Genomic DNA, 19,987 nt, shown 5'->3' on the forward strand with positions numbered 1-19,987 from the left:
ATAATAGTGTGTTTATATATGTGTGTGTGTGTATATATATGTGTATACACACACACAAACACATGTATGCATGTATATTAAAACAAACTAGAACCCCATCCTGGTAGGGGAGGGAGCTCAGAATGTAGATTCAGAAGCTTAGGTTCTGGGGCTCGCTGCCATTCACCTGTTGTAGGATCTTGGGCCGGTCACTTCTACTTTGTCGTCTTCCCCATTCTCTGTCTTGTCTTTTAGACTGTGAATTTTGAAGGTCAGTGATTGTTTCTTACTACATATTTTAAAGTTCCTGTATAGTAGTGTAGTAATTTTTTGAACCTATCTGAAGTCTCTAAGTGCTACTCTAATGCAAATAATAAATTATATATTATTATTACATGAGTAAGCTTAAAAACTTGAGCAACCATATTAAAGTAAATGGGACTACTCATGCATAAGCTATCTCTGAGGATAAATCTTGGTAGGAGTAGGGCACACCATGCCAGTTACGCGTCACCAGGGGAAAAAAGACTAGCACTTGTTGTATATAGTACATATAAAAATAAAATCTTTGTCAGTATTTTGCAGTCTCTAGTTATGCTTGTGCCATTCTATTTTTAAGGGAATGCACAAATGGTATTATAACAGTGGGATAGATGGTTTAAAATACATAGTTAGGGAGATTAAAAACAAAGATACATTAGTATAAAATGTGAAGTAGATGTGACACAGTTTTTAGCTATTTAGTACAGTGTAAGTCAGCCTGCCCTCATCACGCCTGTGTTGGAATCAGTAATACTGCTGACATGAAGGAGATCTGCAAAGCCATTATTTGTATGTCACAGTGCAGAAGAGACCATGGTGTCTAATGACATTTGCAATCACTGGCTTGTTCCTCAAGTCCTAGCAGTAATGTAGCTAAGAGCACAAGATACCTTGCATGGAGCAAGCAGCATGGAGGTCAATGGAATTTTGTTCCATGCTCATCAACACAAGGTCTGTGATTTGGTGTAAGAAGTATCTAAAACATTGTCTGAAAGGAGCCACCTCTGCTGCAATTAGTGCAGCTGAATCAGCTTTGCTGATAGATACTGTGGGATTTAACTGAATGAAAAATCTCAGTTCTGGCACATTTGAGAGACTTGTGGAAGAATCCTCCTATTCTGATGCTGAACATCTAATGAAGCACATAAAATTTTTGCCTACTTGAAGTGCTACAAGGCTTTAACTTATTTTCCTGAGATCTATTTTAGTATCCCCACACTTCTATAAGAACTCTTGTCAAATGGAAATGAAATGGATAATTGAGACTTTTATGGGTAATTTGTCATGTTTTAAAATGCCTATTTGAATGGAATTCTTTTGTGTTTATATTTAAAATACAGACTGCTTGCTTTGAATGAGAAATTAGGTGGTCATTTGGTTTTCACTTTTTGTTTTATCTATGGAAATCTCAAAGTTTTTTTTTTTAACTCCAGGGTTTCTGAATTGTCTCTTTTGAAGCTTTTATAGAGGAGGAGCTCATATAAAACATAACATTTGTTACTAAAATAAATTTCAAGGGGGAAAAAACAAGGGAGGGTTACTCAAAAGCAATGTACCATGCAGAACGCAGCTACCGTTTTGGCAGTTAAGGACCTTAAGAAGAGACCAGATCATGCTGCCTTTATGAATTAAGCTACTAGTGCAGTGAGTTGTATTTAGCATAATAACATATTGAGCTGCACTGGGAAGATCATAGCCTGCCGATTGAAGGAAGTGATTGCTCCCTTCTGATCTGAACCTGTGAGACTGCACTGGGAGGGTTGTTTCCAATTTGGGTTCCCCAGTACAAGACAAACATTGTCAAACTGGCATACTACAGTGGAGGACCACCACCAAGATGATTATGGGCCTGGGACACATGATGTATGAGGAGAGGCTGAGGTAGCAGGGTTTGTTCAGCTGGAGGAAAAGAGGACTAAGGGCAGTGCTAACTGAGGTTTTCAAATTCCTAATGAATTGTTATATGGAAAAGACAGAGCCAGACCATTCTGAGAAATGCACAGAAAAAGGATGAATGCAATTTGCAGGCAGGGAAATTCTGATCAGGTATATGGGAGAAATTCCACATTCCAAGAGTGAGAGTGGTCAAACACTCGAACATGTTGCCCGGACAGGTTGTGGCATCTTCAGGTTTGGAGATGCTCAGAACTAGGCTGAACTGGCCGTAAGCAGCCTGATAAGACTTTGAAGTTCTCTCTGCTTTGAGCTAGATGATCTTCAGAAGTCTATTCCAGCCTAAATTGTTCAATGACTCTGTAAAAATAGCTTCATTAGCCTCAAAACAATGTCCAAGCAACTATCCTTGCAGCCTCTACTGGCTGCCTAGAGAAAGAGTGCATCGCAGTCATCATTGCTCTCCTGACAATGTAATGGTTGAAATAGTAGCCATAATATTGTAGTCTTTCTAGTTTGTTTCCCCATCACAATTTTACCCCATCACAATTCTGTGCTACTTTTTGATTCAGCTCTTAGCTTTATTTCCCTTCCTTTAATATTCAGAGCAAATCTTTTGTCTGCATGATGTGTTCTGTCAATCCTGTACAATTTGTACGTTATTCATTAAAAGAATAGCTAACTGCAATTATGTATAAATATTATTTATGTAAATTTAAACCAAGGGGAAAATCTATTCCCAGGTTTTTAATGTTAACAAATACAGAAATGGGTTGTAAATTAAAAAAAGGTTAGATTTTGCATTCTGTATAATTCATGCAGAACTGCTGTATCAATTACACTCTGATAATCACTGTCAAATCCTCTGTAAACTAATGGTATTTGAAAAATATAAAAACAGATTATCTGCACAGTATAGCTTTAATATCTCCATGTAATTCAGTTTTCGACCGTTACAATTAGTATGTATACAAAAGAAATTTTAACCCTGATAGATAAATTCTGTTTATTTGTGAATTATTTTTATAAGTAGTAAAATTTGTTAATAAGCAGCTTGTGGCTAATGGGTTTTGCAGTACAAGATATTTGTACTGTTTGAAATTGTTGTACATCAATGAACAGGATAAAGAATGCGAAGCAGAGTAGTGGAATAAACACATTTATTTTCTTGTAGCAACACAATTCATATGAATGACAGAATAAAAGAAAGCCATGAATCACATATGAATTTGTTATTGCTAATGTGTCAAAACAATGTTTGTCACCATTTGCATTGAGCATGTCTGTCTAAGCTGGACAGAGCTGCAGTAATAAATCGTCAAGCTTGTGAAGGTGGTATTGAAAGCTAGAAGTTTAGTTTGCTTATGGGCTTTGATCTACTACCAGCTCTGATATTAATATTGTTCATAATCACGAAAAGTGAAAGAGCCATGGTGTTACTTTGTGGAGAACAGAAGGGGTAGTGCTGAAGCCAGGTGTCCTGTAATTATGATAAACAGATATTTTTACTTTCTTAATTAGGATTAGATTCTATAGAAGTCAGATTATTAAACTGTATTAAGAGTTCATGAAACAAATGGAAAGTTTAGCTGAACCCCATTGAGCTATGCGATGTCATTTGAAAGCATCACGTATTGAGCGTAGCATGTTCATGCTTGGGGAAGTGTGTTTTATGCATAATAGCATGATACAATGAAATCTATAGGCATGTTACTCATTAGCATGTTAAGTCAATTTTTCTGGCTGAAAATGTTGATTAGGTTAACAGTCTACATTATATTACTAGTGTATTTGGACAAATTAAAAATCTATTACTTCAGTCTCTGAAGAATACACCTACAGGTATCATAGCTGTCATGAAGCAAATTAATTACATGTGAAAGGTAAATGATTTATACTAACATGCATTGCACTTTCTGTTCTAAAATCATTTTTGTCACAGTAATTTCCCACCATGAGGTCACTGCGTTGGATAAGATGAAACAAATACATGGGACTGGCAGTCAACCTTGTAGGGCTCTTTACAAAAATGTATCCGTGTAAAGATACAATTGCAAATTTCCATACCCTAGGCATGGACTGGAAGAATTTGACTGGTATGCCCAGTTGAGGATTAGGCATTAAGTTTGTATTTCTCAGGGACGCAGAAGTTTCTATCTGCTGTCATCGAATTTAGGTACCTAACTGAGATTGGATGGGATGAATCAATGATACTGTGTAGAAGTGCAGTAATTTAAGAAACATAGTGAAAGTATAAATCAAATTTGTGTGTGCATGTGTTTTCAAAAGTTAAAATATGTATATATGTATATACCTCTAATCAAAAAGATGCATTTTTATCAGACTCAGTCTTGCATTATGGCCGCCTTTACATTACAAACAGACAAAATCTAGTATTGAATAATTCTTTCTTTGGTAAGGAGAACTTTAAAACTTCTTATATTTTTTTAAGAATTATTACAGCATATTTACTAAATTTGATTAAAGCTTCAGTAAGAGATGAAAATACTCTGGATCAAATTCTCTGCTAGTGTAAAGTTGCGCAATAGACTCAAGCCAAAAGCCACACAACTCTGATTTTTTTTCATGAATTTGGTCTCTGATGATTTTATATGTTTATGGTGAATTGCTAGTGTATTCATATAGCTCTCACTGCACCATTATAATATAAACAGTCATTTTATTGGTCTGAGCTTCTATGCTGTACAGGCATACCTTGCTTTTTTGCGCTTCACTTTATCGCGCTTCGCAGATACTGCATTTTTTGTTTTTTGTTTTTTGTTTTTTACAAATTGAAGGTTTGTGGCACCCTGCATCGAGCAAGTCTATCGGCGCCATTTTTCCAACAGCACGTGCTCACTTTGTGTCTGTGTCACATTTTGGTAATTCTCGCAATATTTCAAACTTTTTCATTATTATTATATCTGTTATGGTCATCTGTGATCAGTGATCTTTGACGTTACTCTTGTAATTGTTTTGGGATGCCACGACCYGCACCCRTATAAGACGGCAAACTTAATCRATAAATGTCGTGGGTGTTCTGACTGCTCCACCGAGCAGCCGTTCCCCCGTCTCTCGCCCTCTCCTCGGGCCTCCCTGTTCCCTGAGACACAACAATATTGAAATTAGGCCAATTAACAACCCTACAGTGGCCTCTAAGTGTTCAAGGGAAAGGAAGAGTTGCACGTCTCTCACTTTAAATCAAAAGCTAGAAATGAGGAAGCGTAGCGAGGAAGGCACAGCGAAAGCCGAGGCAGGCCGAAAGCGAGGCCTCTTGCGCCAAGCAGGTAGCCAAGCTGTGAATGCAAAGGAAAAGCTCGTGAAGGAAATTCAAAGTGCTACTCCAGCGAACACACGAACGATAAGAAAGCAAAACAGCCTTATTGCAGCTGATATGGAGAAAGTTTGAGTGGTCTGGATGGATGATCAAACCAGCCACAACAGTCCCGTAAGCCAAAGCCTCATCCCGAGCGAGGCCCTAACTCTCTTCAATTCTGTGAAGGCTGAGAGAGGTGAGGATGCCGCAGAAGAAGAGGTTGAAGCTAGCAGTGGTTGGTTCATGAGGTTTAAGGAAAGACGCCATCTCCATAACATAGAAGTGCAAAGTGAAGCAGCAAGTGCTGATGTAGAAGCTGCAGCAAGTTATCCAGAAGATCTAGCGAAGAGAATTGAGGAAGGTGGCTACACTAAACAACAGATTTTCAAYRTAGAYRRAACAGCCTTCTATTGGAAGAAGATGCCAGCTAGGATTTTCACAGCTAGAGAGGAGAAGTCCATGCCTGGCTTCAAAGCTTCAAAGGACAGGCTGACAGCAAGAGAACTAGAACTGACAGCAAGAGAACTAGACTTAGAAGTGGAGCCTGAAGATGTGACTGAATTGCTGCAATCTCATGATAAAACTTTAGTGGATGAGGAGTTGCTTCTTCTGGATGAGCAAAGAAAGTGGTTGCTTGAGATGGAATCTTCTCCTGGTGAAGAGGCTGTGAACATTGTTGAAATGACAACCAAGGATTGAGAATAGTACAGAAACTTAGTTGGCAAAGCAGCGGCAGGGTTTGAGAGGACTGACTCCAGTTTTGAAAGAAGTTCTGTTGTGGGTAAAATGCTATCAAACAGCATCGCACGCTACAGAGAAATCCTTCATGAAAGGAAGAGTCAATCGATGCAGTAAATTGCATCGCTGTCTTATTTGAAGAAATTGCCACAGCCACCCCAGCCTTCAGCAGCCACCACCCCGATCAGTCAGCAGCCATCAACATCGAGGCAAGCCCCTCCATCAGCAAAAAGATTACGACTCGCTGAAGGCTTGGGTGATGGTTAGCACTTTTTAGCAATAAAGTATTTTCTAATTAAGGTATGCACATTGTTTTTTTAGACATAATGCTATTGCACGCCTAATAGACGACAGTATAGCGTAAATATAACTTTTATATGCACTGGGAAACCAAAGAATGTGTGTGACTCGCTTTACTGCGATATCTGCTTTATTGTGGTGGTCTGGAACCAAACCTGCAGTATCTCCGAGATATGCCTGTACTTCCTTCGCCTGAGCTGGGTCACCTGCTTCCCTCTTCTTCTGTGCCCTGAAAACTGCTCATATTAGTGTCAGTCCCACACCTGGAATAAGGACACACTTTTTTAAAAAAAGGACAGGCAAATAGCTCTTCTTTTAAATCTGATGCGAAACATACAGTATCTGTCACTACAGTGTCAGCTTTTGCTAGTGGCTAACACTGATGATGGTAACAGAGAGATCAAAGCTTTGCATAGAATAAGAAGCAACTGTGCATCTGTGAAGCAGATGTGAACAAAAACTCACTTGCTAACAGCACCAATGTTTAGAAAGACTGGTTTTCAAAGATGTTGCAAGACCAAAACTAGAAGTTTTAATTAAGAGTATGCATTTTTCATACCTTGTATATTGTTTACTGATTCATCCCTTACTTCAAAGGGCTCTGTTGAGCAGTGAAAGCCTCCAGAGAGTGAACTAGGTTTTCAACTAGTATAAACTAGTATAGCTCCATAGCATAAAGTCAAGGAAGTTAAGGCAATCCTGCAGCTGCTAAAGATCTGAGCCAATTGTTCCAGGTTTTTCATAAGTCATCTAATTTATCTGTGGAGTTATCTGCAAGATAGATCTGATTCTAGTTTTTAAATATGTCATGTGCTGGAAATGATGCAATACATGTCTTACTACTTAGCTGGGTCCCTAACATTAGGCTAAAGGAAGTTTTTATTTGATGGTTGGTCAGTTCATAAAATTTTACAAAACAGAAAATACAGTACAGTGCATACTAAAGGTAATATTTTTTGGAAAATAACTATTTTGTGGAAATATTTGCCTTTCTGCTGTACAGCTGTAAACATAATTTATAGCAGCAGGTGCACTGATGTAATGTGATTGATTGCAGGTTCCCTCAAGAGCTGAACATGGGAAAAATCAGTGCTGAAATCATGTGGACTCTGTTTGCCCAGGATATGAAGTATGCTCTGGAAGGTAATTAATATTAACTATTAATTATATTAGAGAACTCACCAAGACTGATTTCCAGTGCAAATCACAGCTGGCATCAGATTTCTGCATGTGTTAAGAGTTTTCTAATATACTTGTCTAGGTGTTTTTTGGTTTAGTAAAAAAAAAGAAGGGTTGTGTAAAGGAAGAAAATCATTTTATTGGGACTGTATGGAGTTATCTGTGGAAGAAAGAGACAAAGAATTGTAACTGCAAATGCTACTACTTATTACCTAAAAATCATTAATGTCAAAAGAAATACAGATATCCTTGCTAGAGAGCATTATAGGTATCCCAGGTTTCATTAGCTGAAAGTTGTGAATGTGCCCATAAGAAGCATTTACAGAATGAAGAAGACCGCATAAATAGATAATTAAACCTTCTTTTGTTCTCTAAAGACAGTTTGTATTCATTTGATCTCCAACAGAATCAAATGCAGTTCTCCCTTTATTGTTTAGGTAGTACTGTGGTTAACCACAGGGGAAAAAATAAATGCTTTTTTTTCTGTACAGCAGGTGATCTCCAACTAATGCTTTTAAATCCATTCATTATAAATGGTTGTTGCAGAGAGCCAAGTAAATATACCCACCCCCAACTTAAAAAAATACTGAAGAAAAGAAATTAAGGAAAAATTTCTGGTAAATGATTGAAATACTGCCAGCCCATTTTGCCAGCTGATTATCAGATAGTTTTGAAAACATGTCTCTTGAACCATAAATTCCTCAAACTCTCCATAACTAGTATTTATTTCTGCAGAGCAAAAAGTTGTTAAGGCATTAGCTGAACTTCACTAATTTTATTTATCTATTAAACAATGTCAGAGAAATGAAAGAGTATCTTAGTTTCCCTCTGACCCCAAGAATATAGCTAAAAAAAAATGGAAGCTACATGCACCAAACTTGAATTTGATTGGAAAAATTTTTTTTACATTTTAAGATAAGTAGTGAAATGTATTCTGTTGTATGTACGCAGTCCTTAGAGACGTTTTTCTCCAGAAAGGGGGCCGGGGGAAGGAAGGGAAGGGAAATGATAGTATCTCAGGAAACAGTTGTTAAGGAATCAGTCCAGTTTATACTGGAAAACTCACGGCCAACCTCAGGGTGGTGTGAGAGGAATTATAATGTAGAGTAGTGTTTTCACAAAAAACCATACAATTTCTCTTATCCTTCGTTTAAAAATTGTTATTAAGAACAGAAAAGGGGTTTATAGTTCCCTCCAAAATTTTTTACTCACACAATAGCAGAAACAACTAATCAGAACAAGCCAGATTTTCTGATTTTTAAGTAAGCAAGACTCGCATTGTCTTCAGCCAAGCCTGCTACTAACTTCAGAGCATGTCTGCTAGTGGTGAAAATAAGTATGAGGTTGATTTTAGACAACAATGCACTCAATAGGCATAAAGGATAAAAACAATATTTGAAGATTAATTTCTGTATTATTTGGTCCAGAAAGTCTAATATGATAATTGCAGTGTGGTGGTATTTTGATAGTATAATCATAGATTTTTATGATGATAAAAAAGAAAAGAAAGGCAAGTAACTAGAACAGTTATTAATGGAAGAATTGTTTTTTTCCTCTGCTGTTGTGCTATTTTATTTTGTTACTTATATTATTGGAATGTGGAACTTGCACATATGAGGCAGCAAAAGAATTTGAAGATAGGAAGGAAGGGAGGAAAGAATTCCAAGAACAGCAATTATAATATATAGAATTAAAAAAGCAGATATAAGAAAACCAGCCTAAGGTGTAGTATGATGTTTCAAGGGTGTGTTGTATAGTCCAGTCAGAGAGAATCAGAAGGACAGGTTCAGGAAAGCCAATGACAGGGAGAAGATCATCCTTCAAGAGAGATCAATAAAGTTAAAAGCTGCCAAGAGCTGAAACGCATGAAGAGAAAGTGAAAGCCACTATTTTTGGTTAGAAGGTGTTCCTGGAAATATCAGTGAGAAGAGTCAGGTGTCTGGAGAGGCTGTAAAACAGGAACAGGTATCAAGATAGGTGTTCAGCAACTGAATGTTGTGATTGCACTTACAGATAACTAGCGCACAGATTAATATACATTTCCAAAAGCGTTATATTGTCATGCTTTCATCACTTTGGAGGTATAGTACATCTGTCTGTACACAGACAACCCTCAGCATCCTAGTACATTATAGTGTTTTAATTATTGACCTATAAATGCTGTATATTGCAACTAGGTAATTTGCCACAAACTACTCCATTTGCTAAGTAGAGCTTATTGGTCTTTCAGAAGGCTTCAAGTAGTGTTTTTTATACTGGTTGTTAAGAACAGAACAGGAAACTCTTCAGCAGGAGTCAGTTATACAGTTTATGAAGTGTAGAAGGTGTGGCTGGATCAGGATTTGAAAACAAATATTAGTGAAGTACCGTGATGCTGAAGGAAAAGTTATAGAGGATTGGTAGGAGGCACTGGATTTTCTAAGTCAATTCCAAACCAGCCCCTGTGCATGTTGTTCTCCTATCTGTGTTGCTGTGGATACTGTCTTTCCAAGGAGTGCAAATGTCATTTTTTTGTCCTTAAAAATCCCAGGTCACTCCAGGAATCAGTTGTGAAACAGTTCCTATGTATAAAGAATAAGTAAAGAAAGTCAAAATTAATTGTAAACTATGATAACTATACATAAATTCTTCTTCTACAGTTTCAGCTTATTCATTCTTTAACAGGCAAACCCAGTAAATCTAGTAACAAAATACAGAGCCACATACTGTTTCTCTCTCCAACTTTACTCTCCCTAAAATCATTAGATTCTTTTTCTGGATATACTACAATGACTATGAGTTTGATGCTGCAGTCATTAACGGCAATAAGGGTTTTCCCTTTGAATTCGGTGGGAATAGGAGCAAGACCTTAAACAGCGTCATGCTCAATCCTCCCATTTTTAATGGAGTTCATCATTAAAATGCATTGCATTCTGCTATGCCAATCTTGCCTTCCAGGTTATTAACATAGGGTACCATCTGTTCCTATGTAGAGTCCAGGGCTGTTATTGCAACCTTTGCCTGATCCAATTTAATATTAATCTCCTCAAGCAGCAGCATTGTCTTACCTTTTGTGTTATAAAGTTGATTCCTTTTTCTGTCTGATCAAGAACTGATGAAGTAGACCCACATCATTTGCAAAAGGATCATTGACATGATAAACAGTGAAATTAGCTTGACCTAGATCTTGTTTCTGGCTCTTTCCCCTTTGCGTTCCCAAATATATCCAGCCACTACTCCCATCAAAGTAAATTCAGGGAGTGAGTATGTCCTAACTCCATTCGCTGAGAGAAGCCCAATACAAGACACCTAGTTCATGCTCCGCTTTCCTTCTTTTTCCCTGACAGCAGTGAGAATGACTGTTCAGGCCGGGGCCCTTGAACAGCCGAATCCTCTTACAGCAGCTCAGGGGCTGCCTGGAGCAGCAGCTGCTGCTGGGGAGAGGAGTGCTGCTTCTCAGCGGTGCTGTCTGCCCCCATGCAATAGGAGCCAGTGGGCTCGGGGAGCCGGGCGGCAGCAGGTGTTGCACCCCTCTGCCTTTCTTCCCCCTTTTTGCGCTCTTGCACAGAAATAGTCTAGCCCTCTTTTGACAGACAGGGGAGGGTGAGCTAGGAGGCTGCTGCTGTGAGATGGAGAAGGGAGAGGGAAGAGTGGCCTCCATAGCAGCGGTCTTTTGCTAGAGTAGAGAAGTACAGTGGCTGCATGTGGCTGCATGTGGCTGCAAGGGAGGGTCCTTGCATGTGACAGAGTAGATGGCTCCTGCTGGGGCAACTAGCTCACTTTACGGGTGAGGGAGTAAGGGGCATCCCAAAGCACAGATCCAGTCTTCACAGCTGCCGAGATCAGGGCTACCCTGTGCCAAGTTGATATGTCTTGCAAAAAGGACTGCTGTACAATTTGGTATTTAATTCATTGCTTCCTTCTAGATTTTCCTCCCTTTTAAGTTAATAACAATGTATAGCCTTTGAAGAGTATTAAAAGTTTTATGCAAACTTTAACAAATTAATTCCACACCAGTTCTAATTCTCTTTCTGGTCTGAGGAGCTTGGAATTATTTTCATGTGTAGATTTTTTTCATGCAGAAGGTGTCATGTTTTTCTCTCTGAGCACTGACTTCATTAGATTTGGCTGTTTTTTCCCCCTCTCTGCAGGTTATTCATGAAGCAACAGTGATTTGCAGGACTGAATATATATTGTTGTTTGACATTTAGTTTATGCAAGTGTATTTGAGCTTATAAAATGTTGACATTACTTTTACACTGTCTGCTCCTCAAAGTATTCTCTATCTATGGTACAAGTCAATGGGAATGGGGCCAGAATTTCACCAGCAATGCCACTGATTTGTTTTTGACCTCATATGATAACAAATTTGTTCCTTTCAGTGCACAAAGCTGTGAAGGTTCAAAGATGGTGAGAGAGTAATGAGGTGAAATTAGCCACACAATTTAAAAAATATCTTTTTTCCTTTGTGTCCTCAGAAATCACTTCACATCTTTTGTATCTCTAACTTTTGAATAGGTAAGATCAAATGTCCAAAGCTATCCAGTCTGTTAGAAAGAGAACTTTCAAATTGCTATTATTATGTTAATCTAATACCTCTGTTGGTTGTTGCCAGAAGTCAAGATTAGGATCAGGCCAGAAACCAATTCACTGTTGTGTTACAGCAGTAGACAGTCTCTGCCCTGCAGAGCAAAGATTCTGAAGTGTCAGGCCTTACAGAAATAGGAAAAGAAAAAGAAAATCATCACACCATTTTATGCACCTAACATAGGTTTGCTTTTTTAGTTTCCTTTTATTTTCAGTGCATAGGCAAATACAATCCTTCTATTTCTCTGATGGATTCCTCTTTCATGACAGAAATTGATAAATTGGTTTGAAAGAGGAGAGGCAGGTCCAGGAGTGGATTCCAAGCACAAAGCTGGCATAGAAAAAAGCACAAAGGCTGATGCTGCCCAGAGAAAGGTTATTCTGTTTCAAGTCTATTTTCACTCCACTTTACAAAGTTCTCCATAAGAAAGAATATAGCCTTGGCTTAGAGGAAAACTAAAGAGCAGATTTGTGTGGGACTTGTATGCGAGGGAAAGCAGGGCAACATCCACTAAAATTCAGGATTTCATCAGTATCAAACTATGAAACTTTTCAATTTTAGTGAATGAACACATTCCAGCCAGTGTGTTCCATCATCGTTTTTCCAGAGACCACGATGAATGAAGAGTCAAATTTAGCTTTCATGGGGGCTTCAGAGAGAGAGTAAGAGCAGAGGTAAGCAGATTAGAATTGGGGAAAATAACAATCCCTTCTTTGGCAGATAACTTGTAGAATTGAATGTGACATGACTGGAAAAAGAGGAGAGTTAGGAATGTGATTTAGTCAGCATAACAGGCAATGATGATAATAATAGCAGCTACAATTTGTGCATTCTGGAGACCTGAGTTTTGTGAGTAGGAGAATCTAGTCGAGTGCATGTAACACAGAGATCCTCAAGCTTGGCAAGAAGCAGTTTAGCCATACCAAAATGGCACTGCTTTGTTGGAGTCACACTAATTAAGACAGATGAAGTGAACGGAACTATTGAGAACCTGAGTTTGTCTTTCTTCATGGCACTGTGTTGTGCTATATTAATGTATCATCTTACTTGGTGCTACCTAAGGGGTTTCTGGTACTGCACTGCCTTGCACTGGGGGACATGCTCACTGTATCATTTAATCATCCCCTAAACCATTTTCTTTGCTTTTGCATACTGAACCATAATTACAACAAGTACTATTGAGTCTTTACACTGTATTACAAGCCTATGGTAATCTTAACAAGTTAAAGCTTCTTTATTTCTGATTGTGGGGGTATTGGTGATGCCAGATGTTACTGAAAATAGTGGAGTACATCAGTGAACACATGGCTTCATTATTTAGTTTTAAATTTGTCTTTCATAACAATAGCACTGTATTGCCATTTGTATTTAATATTTAAAGTTCTGGCCTTATTTAGTCCCCTTTTAGCCACTGATTATTAATCTTGTTGTGGAACACTGTTATTAGCTCTTACCCAGGCAGTTGCTGATTGTAAATCATTTGTGTATAAACTTTTCGTGAAAATTCCCTAATTGTGAGCAAGACTCACATTTGCTAATACTACCATGCTGGGTTATTAGATAGTAAATGATGGCTTGAATGAACCCTACATTGTTTAATAATTAGGGGTTATTTATACATCACAGGGCTCTTTCCCTTCCTCAAGCCCATGAGTTGAGTGGGAAGTATGCAAGTATGGATGTAGTGTTCCCTTCAACCCAAGGGACTGTTTATCACACCTGTAGGAGCAGAGCAGAGCTTTGCCTGTTAGAGCTGCGTGCCAGCCCATGAATTAGTTTCATTCCAAGGATCCCCAGGGATATTTCAGCTACCTGAATGCCATGTTCAGAACGCAGACTCTCATCAGCCTGTGAATTTGTATGAGAAGAACTCAAAACGTATTTTGGAGCAAGAGTGAAGTTCAGGGGAGGGAATTACTGAATGAAGGCTATAAAACAATACATACAGTGAAGCAAAAGTCTGAGGAGTGATACTCATTTGTAATTTGAACTTCTGATAACAGCTCAATCTTATAGTCTGTTGTAGGCAGCGCTTCTCCACAAAGTAGCTGCAGACTTTTTTTTTCCAAAAACAAAAATATTGACATTCTGTATAAAAATAACTAAAGGACCTTACTGTAATGTACTCTCACATTCATTAGCAGTTGCTCAAGAAAGCATATTTTTGAGAGAAACCAGCCCAGTGTTCTATCAGAAAAGGCAGTAGATCGTTCTTGCTGCCACAGTTGGACATCTGCCTTCATTGGGAACTTAAAATAGATTTCATGTGTGCAGGTAGCAGAAAAGATCTTCTTAGCAAGAACAAACTACCTGAGGATGGCTTCTTATCATATCTATTTCACAGAAATATCACCAAATCCTATCTTTTTTTGATGCAATGAACTAGAGAGCTATGCTAACTCTCAGAAGACTAATATAATTTCAAAGAAGCACCTTCTTTCTACAGTGCTTTTTCTGAGTTAGTCCAAAATCTGCCAAGACTGGCAAAGTGTATGAGATTCACTTATGGATACAAGACCTCAAATAAAAGAATAAGAATATTTCCTTATGACCAAATGAGCAACCATGGGTGATCAAAAGGTCCTCTATAGTTTATTCGGTACCTCAACTTGGAAGAGTATTATGCCTCTTCCTTCTTTGTATGCTTGATTACTGTTCTACACCAGCAATATGATATAATAGTTTTACACATTTCATTGTAGCTCACATTTTTACAAAAATTAAGAGTTGTCTTTTGTTCAAAATCATTTTATAGCTGAAAAAAGAAATCAATTGAAATTGTGATTCTCTGCTCACAGAAAGTCACCTGCATTGTTTATTTCAGCTCTGCGTCCGCTGGTTAGAGAGAAGGTTCACCCTTTTCCTCCAGCCCATTCCCACAACCCAGTTATTTAGTCTAGCAGCTAGGCTTTGAATTTCCCTATCCTGTTTCTTGAGGTTTTTTCCCCCTTACCTCTGTCAGAGTGGAGCTGCCTAATTCTCGCGTGGTTGGAATGGGACCTAGCTGCACCTCCTCATGAATTCTGTGCCCCAGTCACTCTGTAAATCCACTTACATTTTGGACACCTCTACTTCTTCCCTTTCTGAAACAGTGACCAGTGACAGCTTTCTTGAAACAAAAGATTTTTATTAACAACTGTGATAAAATGTTAGAGAAAAAGAAATTGTAAATGAGTGAGGAACCTACATGCTATTTTTAATTTTGGCCAATCTTAAGCTTCACACCAAGCCACTTTGTAAAAGCTTTCCTCATACAGCAACATAATAGAAACAACTGTTATTCTCCCAGCCCCTTTCAAGAGCCTTTATTATTAGGTTGAAGACTCAGTCTTTTATTTCAGGACTTTTTCACATATGAAAATTCATTAGTGTCTCCCCCACCCCCACCTAGGTACACTGGTAAATTTTCCCCTTATGGGCAAGTCCATTCCTTCAAAACTAAACATTTCATACAGGTCCCAGCATCCTCAAGAGAATAGGATAAAGCCATTAAAACTGCTTGCTCCCACCTTATCTTTTAATAAGCTGTAAGTGCAATTTGTTAGGTAACCATTAGAGAACACCTCTGTGTTCTTGCTTCTGCTATACAGACTGATCCAGATACAACGCAGGTAATTATTAAAGCACAACCTCACATTTATCTTGCTGCCTGATTCTTCCTGTTTTATACTCTATTCTGGTAATTGCTTATAAAATGCTATCATGCCTATTTGGTAACATTTTACACTTTGCACTCTGGTGACACCCACAGAGCAGAGATCAAGTCTTAAGGTTTCCTTGATGGAAAGATACATTTAAAAAAATAACAATAAGTAAGTGAAAGAAAGTTAGCATAAAAAATTACATTAATAACGCAAAGCTGAGTATTCAGCAGTTAAGACACACCACAATTAAGACTGCCCACATTACCTTTATTCTCTTTTTCCTCCACAGCTTAAGCATTATAGCACAGCATTTAATTATAACGTTTTCAAGAAGCAATGGTTTCCCAAGAATCTTCTTTCTATGTTTTGTAGTTTTTGCACATATTAGAGATTTCTGAAAGCCTAACAATGTAAAGTCGATTCCTGCATCACTGTTACTTTTCCTTGTTTTTTTGATTACTTTCTGATTATATTGATTCCTTTAAATAAATGTTGCAACTTCCGTATGAACTATTTGAAACATGTATTCTTATATGGCAATGGTTAAAACTCTGCTTCTGACCTTGTATCAGATAGGATGGACCATTCTTCTGCTGCATTCATAGTTTGCATTTGCTTAGGCTTTCCATGGTCAATTCATGTACAAAACAAGAATTTCACTAACAGTAAAAGAGCATTATTCAGATTATTGTGGTTCTTGGAAGCAAGTACTTATTTCCTTTTATAAACGATAGTAACCATGTATGTCAAAAGGCAGAACTTTGTCTCTATGTTCTTTGAATATTATTGATCTGTTTAGCTTTCATGGTACGCAAGTTTCAATCTGATGTGATATTGAAAGGCATAAAAGCTATATATACACTGAAGTTGATCTTATTAAACTATTTGCTGTACTGGTATTTTTGCCTTAGTTGCAAGCAGGATAGAGCAACTTTATGCTTAATCAGGCTGTGTATCTTGCATCTTAAATTGTCTTGTTGGTGATATACACTTCCACTTTTCTGGAAGTGCTTTACCACTTGATTGTGAGGAAGCAGTGTTTAGGGCATCAGTATAACGCAGTGGGGGAAAGATAGCAAATACAGTCTTTTGTAGTAGAAAATATCATTGTTTGTGGCAGATTAACACACCCCTAGTGATATTATATGTTGCATCTCTTAGATACTGTGTATCTAAGTATTTTAAGTCCTTGAAGTTCCTGTAAGGTGTTCACCCCTCCCCAGAAGCTATGCACAGCTGTGCCTTTTCCAATGCTAAGCAGGTAGCCCTGAGCTCACTTGTTCTTCCTGCTGTGAAATGTGAAGCAAAGCAGAGCTCTCTGAGCAAACAGACTATCACTTTGAGAGCTCCTCCTTGAAAATAAAGAACAGTGTCACATCAGTTTTTAAAGCACATTGCATTAAGTCAGGGATTGATCAGCCAAATTCAGATGCAGGCAAGGAGACAGAAAAGAGCTGTAAATCCATTTTCTCTGCACACTTCAGAATGAGACACTCTGCCTTCCTTCCCAGGTTCTGGTTAGAGAGGAAATGGAACTCTGTGGTTACAAAATCTGAGCAGGATCTATGCTGCCTATTATAATTTATCCACACTCCCTTAGTAAATTCACTTGGACACCCTGTACCTCTGTTTCTCATTTGTAAAATGTGAATAGCACAATTTAATTAGCTCACAGAGATGTTCAAGGCATAATTCATCAAGTTTGTGAAGTGTTCAAAGATATTTTGATGAAAATTTCCAAGCAAATGCAGAGGAAAGAATGAGTATGTAGAAGTATCTTGTGAAAGAGTATATTTCTGAAAGAATTGGGAGAGGTTTTTTTGTCAGTTATAGTGAGTGCAAACCAAGGAAGGAAGTAATGACAGAAAAAATATTTCAGTTTTCGTTTTCAGTTTATTATATTAATCTTGACACAAAGAGCCCTTTCAGAAAGGGCAGTAGTATTTCATATTATCAAAACGAATTTAAATTATACTTAATTATCAATTAGTTGTGTCTTGCTCTGTATTTCAGTTAATAACCACTGACTTCTGTTGCCTTTAGTGAAGTGTAAGAATACTGGGATGAGAAGTCTTGTAGAGTGTAATGCTTCATGCTAAATCAGTTACAAATTATCTTTCTGAGTTTGTGTTTTTCTTCTTTCATGGCCGGATCCAGTGCGTCACATTCAGAGTCTTTCTGTTCACTTCAGTAGCAGAGGGTTTAAGTCAGTGGTGCTCTTGCTGGGTTTTGTAAGTTTGCTCAGAAAAATAATAGAAATAGAAATAATAGAAAACTCACTTTTCTCATATATATAGCTTGAGTTATGTGTTACAAGTCCACTTACCCTTCTGAGCCATAGCCAGAGTCGCAGCAGGCACTGCCATTCTGTACCACTGYGGCAAGGTGCTGAAGTCAGTGTTTTCCTTAGTCCCAAATCTGTTAATTGCAGACCTATTCTGGGCTTTTTTTCCATCTTTTCTACAAAGACGCTTGAATGTCTCCATGTTGTCAGCTCCCACCATGGTGTCTCTGAAGTGGGCACTGACACACAGCACCTTGCCTTCCTGGGGCAGAGGAACATGCCCCAGTCCCAGGATTCTGCCACCTTCTTCGGAAGGGAAATGCTGCAAAGCTGGGTATTTTTAGTTTGAATTACATCAGTCTATCCAAAGGTGGCCATTTTCTCCATAGAATATTTGCAAGTCATGCAAATCCAAACAGCAGCACAGCTATGCACGTACCTGGTTGGCTACCGGTTACAAAACTGTAATTTGGTCTGCATGGCCTGTTCACTGCCTGGCTTTTCTGTAGAAACTGTATGCCAGTTTATATGCCAAGAGCTATGTCAGTTAAAGCCAATTGTGACTGTGGGTTTTGTTCACTGTCTTAGAACTAAATTGAGGCTGTCAATGTGTTTCTTACAGGTCACTAAACAAGATTTAGCTCATTTTAACAGCTTTCACTGATTCCTGACTTAAATCAGTGACCTGAAAGTGAGATACTGTGTGTCCTGTTACCTATTCCCTGAACAGTCCAGACCTAAATGCTTTTAATTTTTTTTAGTTGCAATATGTACTGCTATCCAGAAGCTCTTTCAACTACATAGTGTGTCGGTAATGAACCTACCAAGGTATGGAAACAGGTGTATGAGCTGTGTACCGCAAGAAAGAAAAACATGATTTTCATTAATAGTTGCAGGAGTGTAGTTTGTTGGGACATCTAGTCCATTTGTGGTAACTGTATATATCATTTCTAGTCAATTAATTATGAAGTTTTATTTAAAAACATAAAAGTGTTCAGTTAAAATAAGATCTGTGCTATACATAACTTTTACTAGTTAACATACGATCATGTAATAGAGTTTAATTGTGTTAAGAGATTATATTGCTAAGCTGTTTTGCAGATCTTGGAGTCTGACTCCGTTGCTTGTTTATACCAGATCAAAATTTGGCCATACAAATTCAGGCTTCATTGTATTTATTCCTCAGTGCATTTACATAGTCATGTATGGTGGCTTTCCATTAAAATGTTCTGTGTTGGCAGTTTTCCTCTAACTGTTTGGCACTGAGTTTCTCTAAAGTAGCTGTTTCTGATTACAATTGGAGGAAGTAGAGCGCAGTGTACTGATCACCTGTGGTGTGGTAGCTCCTGTGTTACTGCCTGGCTAACCTGCATGTCGCCATGTCAGAATGGCATGGGAAGTTTGGAAAGCAGTGGCAGGAATAACTGCAAGGACAAGTTTAGACACTATAGCCAGAATAGGCCATGGCAGAGCAGCCAGCTCCTGCACTGCAGGGAAGGTGCATCGGGATCAGGTACCAAGAGCTGTAACATCTACCTTTATCCAAAAAGTAGCAGTTCCATAGAGGATCATACGGCTGTAACGCTTCCACAGTGATTGGGAGGGAGGAACACCAGTTAATGAATCAGCATTATTCCTCATAGCGCTTTCTTTCGATCTCTTGTTCTTCCACTGCCCAAAGTCAGTTCGTGCCATGCATATGCTTCCTAATTGTAGGGCTGAACGTTCTGCAATAGCAGGTTTTCTGAAATGTCGTTCAGAAATAAGAAAAATAGCCAAAATATGCAGCTGGTAGTCTTGAGAGTGACTGGTCAGTAACTGAGTGCAAATAATATAGAGTTATGTCACTACGGTTGAAAATAGCATCTGAATTTTGTTGGGAAATTCTTCTGCGGTTAATCCAAACACAATTCCCTTATGCTTAATCTTAATCTAGAAAGGCCATTTCCATTTTAAAGTGCTATAATACAATAGCATTTACTCAGATAACATTTAAACCAATATATTTCAGTAGCTGATTGTTAGGTAATCAGTTTGATACACAT

The 19,987-nt window shown here is 38.2% G+C and overlaps 1 protein-coding gene across 2 annotated transcripts in view; it reads left to right on the forward strand.

Annotated features, from left to right (window-relative positions):
• Nucleotides 1-19,987, forward strand: part of UNC13C (unc-13 homolog C) — a 214,103-nt gene that overhangs the window by 122,699 nt on the left and 71,417 nt on the right. For both annotated transcript variants that reach the window (XM_026060864.1, XM_026060863.1), the window contains one exon: nucleotides 7,326-7,411. In XM_026060864.1, the coding sequence (XP_025916649.1) occupies nucleotides 7,326-7,411 (86 nt within the window). The remainder of the gene's footprint in view (nucleotides 1-7,325; nucleotides 7,412-19,987) is intronic.

The sequence above is a fragment of the Apteryx rowi genome, unplaced genomic scaffold (genome assembly GCF_003343035.1).
Source record: "Apteryx rowi isolate R43461 unplaced genomic scaffold, aptRow1 scaffold_172, whole genome shotgun sequence".
NCBI lineage: Eukaryota > Metazoa > Chordata > Aves > Apterygiformes > Apterygidae > Apteryx > Apteryx rowi.